This window comes from Coturnix japonica, chromosome 1 (genome assembly GCF_054131305.1).
Source record: "Coturnix japonica strain WE chromosome 1, WE-NBRP24, whole genome shotgun sequence".
Classification (NCBI taxonomy): Eukaryota; Metazoa; Chordata; class Aves; order Galliformes; family Phasianidae; genus Coturnix; species Coturnix japonica.
Genome location: NC_140663.1, coordinates 137637257 through 137642181, shown reverse-complemented (window position 1 = coordinate 137642181; position 4925 = coordinate 137637257). Strand labels below are relative to the sequence as shown.

The 4925-nt window shown below is 40.6% G+C and overlaps 1 protein-coding gene across 1 annotated transcript; it reads right to left on the bottom strand.

Annotated features, from left to right (window-relative positions):
* Positions 1-834: 834 nt before the first annotated feature.
* On the bottom strand, positions 835-4614 carry LOC146762746 (uncharacterized). Its single transcript, XM_085553080.1, has one exon. It carries the CDS (start codon positions 4539-4541, stop codon positions 3069-3071), a length of 1473 nt encoding a protein of 490 aa, XP_085409206.1. The 5' UTR covers positions 4542-4614; the 3' UTR covers positions 835-3068.
* Between the last annotated feature and the right edge of the window lie 311 nt (positions 4615-4925).

Below are 4925 nucleotides of genomic sequence, written 5' to 3'. Positions count from 1 at the left end.
TCCTTCCTTCCTTCCTTCCTTCCTTCCTTCCTTCCTTCCTTCCTTCCTTCCTTCCTTCCTTCCTTCCTTCCTTCCTTCCTTCCTTCCTTCCTTCCTTCCTTCCTTCCTTCCTTCCTTCCTTCCTTCCTTCCTTCCTTCCTTCCTTCCTTCCTTCCTTCCTTCCTTTCTTTTCTTTCTTTCTTTCTTTCTTTCTTTCTTTCTTTCTTTCTTTCTTTCTTTCTTTCTTTCTTTCTTTCTTTCTTTCTTTCTTTCTTTCTTTCTTTCTTTCTTTCTTTCTTTCTTTCTTTCTTTCTTTCTTTCTTTCTTTCTTTCTTTCTTTCTTTCTTTCTTTCTTTCTTTCTTTCTTTCTTTCTTTCTTTCTTTCTTTCTTTCTTTCTTCCTTTCTTTCTTTCTTTCTTTCTTTCTTTCTTTATTTTTTCAAGACTCGTACAATAAAACAGTCTATGTTGAAATCCATGAATGTGGTTAAATACATGTAGTGATTTCCAAGCTTTCTTATAAAAAGGTAAGATATTTTTATTTTTATTTTTATTTTTATTTTTATTTTTATTTTTATTTTTATTTTTATTTTTATTTTTATTTTTATTTTTATTTTTATTTTTATTTTTATTTTTGAAATGAGATTAATCCTTTCAAAGACAGAAGTCTGGAAGATGACTTTGACAGTAGTATGAAAGATGATTCATGATAAATATGTAGAAGGCATTTCTGCACAAACATGATGGTTCTGATGGTTCTTTTGCAGACCTTTTGTCTCGCTCCAATTTACAGGAGGGAGGCAAGGTTCTTTTGTGTATATACCCGGCGTGAGATTAAGAAGCAACGGTTCAAATGTTGGTCCAACCAGTTTATTAAAGTCCTAGCTATTTTTAGGGAGATGGGGAAGGGAAGGTAGGCGATAGGGAAAGTAGGAAATATAAGCAAGGAGTCTTTGCAGGTAGCAAAAGAGATATAGTCACCACCGTGGGTCCAGCGAGGTACACAATAGGTCCGTGAATCTCAGGAACTCGTCTGATCACCGCGGGGGATGGGAGACAGCCAGGGAGCTCCGCAGCAAGCCGGTCCCGGGGGTTCTTCTGACAAAGTTTTCCCCTCAGGGAATTCTCCGTCAGAGGTGTCTTCGGGAGTTTGTCTCCCAAGTCCCCAGTTTAGCGAGGGCCTTTTATCCCCCATTTCGGTGGGAATTTTTCCTCTTCGAAGTCTGAGAATTGCAGCTCAGCATTTTTGGGGGAAATACCAAACTTCCAAACAAACAGGCAAACACTTCTCGAAAGATGATTTACAACCAGCTTTTGTGACATTCCTGGCCACAGATGGGCCAGCAAGGAAGGAAGAGGGGGGTCTCCGTTGCCGGACACAAGCGTTATCGCCTTCTGCAGTGGTCCACTCCTTCGAGCAGCACCCCTGAGAAAGACTGCTCTTCCCATTTCTGCTTATCTTTGCGGTCGTAAGCAGAAACACTATGGCACAATGACACCCACCATCCGTCCTTCAGGATACTTCTCAGTTGTCAGTCAGAGTCTCATCATCAGGAAGGCCTCATGAAGCAAGCTTTGAGACAACAAAAAGAAAACCAGTTCTGTCTTTCACACCACCCCGTGGCTCAAAGGTTGCTTGAAATTGATGCGCAAATGACCATTCACGGTGGTGAGGAAAGGAAAAAAAAAAGGGAAGCATAAGGGAAAAGAGGGATGGGTGATATGGGGGAATTAAATGTTACACAATCATCACCATTCAATCAAAACCTTGATTGATAACACATTAAACATAAGGTTACTTGTAAGGTCATAATTGTTTTCCGTCAATATATATTCACTCATAACAAACCACTATATTAGATCTCTTTAAAATAGAAATTAACAACCTTAATACCATATAACTTTCCTTTAGCAATCCATACTTATATATACCATAAACATTTAACAATCACAAAGACAGTGACAATAACTAATAGTATCAAACAAACAAGTAAAACAAATAAATAGGGGTATTTGTGTCAGCTGCTGTGCACTTGAGCATTTCCAAAGCAGTTCAATTGCTGAGAGATATAAATACTAGTTTGGCAAGTTAAAATACTGTTATAGTCTACCGAACTTTTCACAGGACAGTGTGTGGGATACCCCACAGTATAAACCATAAGAGGGATAATCCCAGAAACATACACATCTCTTATCAAAACTTAGACATTTTTCAACAACCATGTTTTGTATGGAACTCCTGGACTTATGTGACACTGCAAAACATCAGTGCAAAGGTCTTATGATAGATTTCATTTGTGACCACATCTAACAGATATTAGATAGGTCCCTTGGCTCATTTCCCAATTTGTTAGGAATTTGGAAACAGCATGGAGGAGTTACATGCAAATCACAATCACTTTTGACAAAAAAAAAGGGGTAAAAGAAGGGATCAGAAGGAATCCTGATCACTGTGCAGAAAGTACCAGAAATCCAGAATGACCTGAAAAAGAAACTATGAACCAAATTGTGAAGTTTTAACAGATCCAAGGACTGATAGCAATCACAGTCCACAACCACAACAAACAAAACGTAATACTATTGCAACCAAAATATGTAATCAAGAGGTATATTCAGAATTCTAGCACAATCACATCTTCAACTTTTCTGTCACAGAACACAAATGGTTAAAGTCAGCTATCAGTCATTCTGTTCAGTGAAGGTCCCACGGGGATCTTCTGTAAAATAAAACAAAACAACAACTTGCCCTTTTGGGGCTTTGTTAATACAATTAAAAAAAAAATTAGAGAACAATCCATCGAGGAGTATATTTTACATTCCTTTTTCGGGGTGTCCTTAGCCTTCTAAGGATATTTGTTAAGGGATTTCATTAAGGTTAGGGAAACTGGCCTCATGTTGGCTGAGTCAGTGGACACAAGCTGGCCGGAGAGATAAGTGTTTCCCTAGCTTATCAGCAACTGGATCGTGACTCACAGGGGCCATTGGCAGGAGTGGTGAGGCATCGGGACAGAAGGTGTTAACAAACATCCACCCTTCACTGCCTTCCTCCCCCCCCCACCTCCCACTCATCTGGGGGAGGGGGCGAAAGCATCAGCTTTCCTTGAGCTTTTGTTCTGGCCACAAGTTAACTAATTTCTCTAACCTGACTGTGGGTAATCCATTCATCAGGTCTCGTGGAACACCCTTTTGCCAGCCCAGTGTCCAGAGACGATTACGTTTATGATCAATATTTCGCGTACCTGTTCTTACTGGCAATGAGACCCTTCCAGTTCCACTGAGCTTTGGACTAGGTGACCTAGGAGCAAGGGTGGTTGCTGCGAGCCTTACTTCCTCTGGTTCAGATATACTGGAAGAAGCCACAGGCCCATATTTCCTTTCATAATTAATCAATTCTTGGGCAACCTCCCCCCATGTCCATACTTTATATCCCGACTGCAGATGGTTAGAGGTTACAACTCCTTCTAATGCTGCCAGGGTTCTTTCTCCCTGAGGCACAGCCTGTAGCTTTCCTTGCAGTTGTATGCCTATAGGTTTCAGTGATTCTGGAAGCCCCCTGATTAAAGGAGTCATCCGTTCAGGATCCACAGGCATCATCATAGGTGATTCATGATGTGGCTGCAGCTTTCTATCATACATCATTTGCAGACAAGCAGCTTTTTGAACACTTTCAACCAATTGATCAGCTGTCCCATTAATAGCAAGAGGGTCTCCCCTTTCTAAAGGGTTAAGACCATCTGCCCAATAGGCAGCCCTTTGTGTTAGGGACCAGGGAGCACGGTTGTTACCAGTAGTTAAAAACACTCCAGGCCCCCAATAACCTTCAGCTTCCTTTTCAGTTAACAGTATTTGGTCTCCACCAGTGAGACTAACCCTCCACACATATTCCGTCTCTGATTCCTTTGGAGAGCGGCTAAAAGCTTTTTTCAGTTTTGCTAATTCAGTGGCAGAAAAGGGAATTTCTTTAACATTCATTTGAGGGTTCAGATCCTCACTGTTATCAAATGTATATTCAGTTTTTATCAAAGGACGCAATTGGGTTGGCGAGTCCTCTAATTTGCCAAGCCCTTCCTTTATTCCTTGTAGTTCCTTCTGAGGAAAAGTTTTTTCTTGAGGCAAATTATGGACAGCAGTATTGCTAGTATTCTTATATGTTAATAGTTCCTTAAAAGCCATTTGCAACAAAACTGTATTATGTTGCTCTCTTTGTAATTGTTCTTCAAGGTTCACTATTTGATTCTGCAGAGTTTTTACCAATTCTTGCATTACTTTAACTGATTCCTGTAATGCTTGTATGGTTTGGGTTTCTGCGGAATGCTTTTCATCTCGGAACTCCACAGCAGCTTTTAAAGCAGCACCGAGTACCGCACAAATAAACGATTTTCCTTTCCCGGCTCGGGTACGAGCATTCCCTTGCAGAACACTAGTACGGTCGGAAACACTCTGCAAGTTATACCAGTTTTGTCGTGCCCAATCCACCCCTGATAAAGAGGGCCGAGCACCATGCTTTTCTAAAAGGTCAAATAGCACATTTTCACTATTCATAGTGGCAATACTTCCACTCATTTCTCAATACCCTCAAAGATCTACACTAAGGGAAGAGAAGGCACACTTAACTCCTTACCCCTCCCAAGGGAGACAGGCACCTATCAAACAAATGCAAATGCTACAATCGTTCCTCCTTTTCACAACAGACCAAGAAGCCCAATCAACACTTACAAAGGAAGTGTAAACACCTAAATCACTCCTGGCTACCCTGTCAGGCCAGAAAAACTTCAAGCTTAAAGCCACACAAGTTTCAAAACACTGCTAGGTTTTCTCAAAAAGCAATAAACTTCTTGGAGAGGCACAAACGTCAAAAAATTACTTCCTCACTTCCCCAAGAGGCGTACACACAAAACTTTCGAATTCCAAAATACGTTACTAAATACTTAAACCACAAAAATGCAA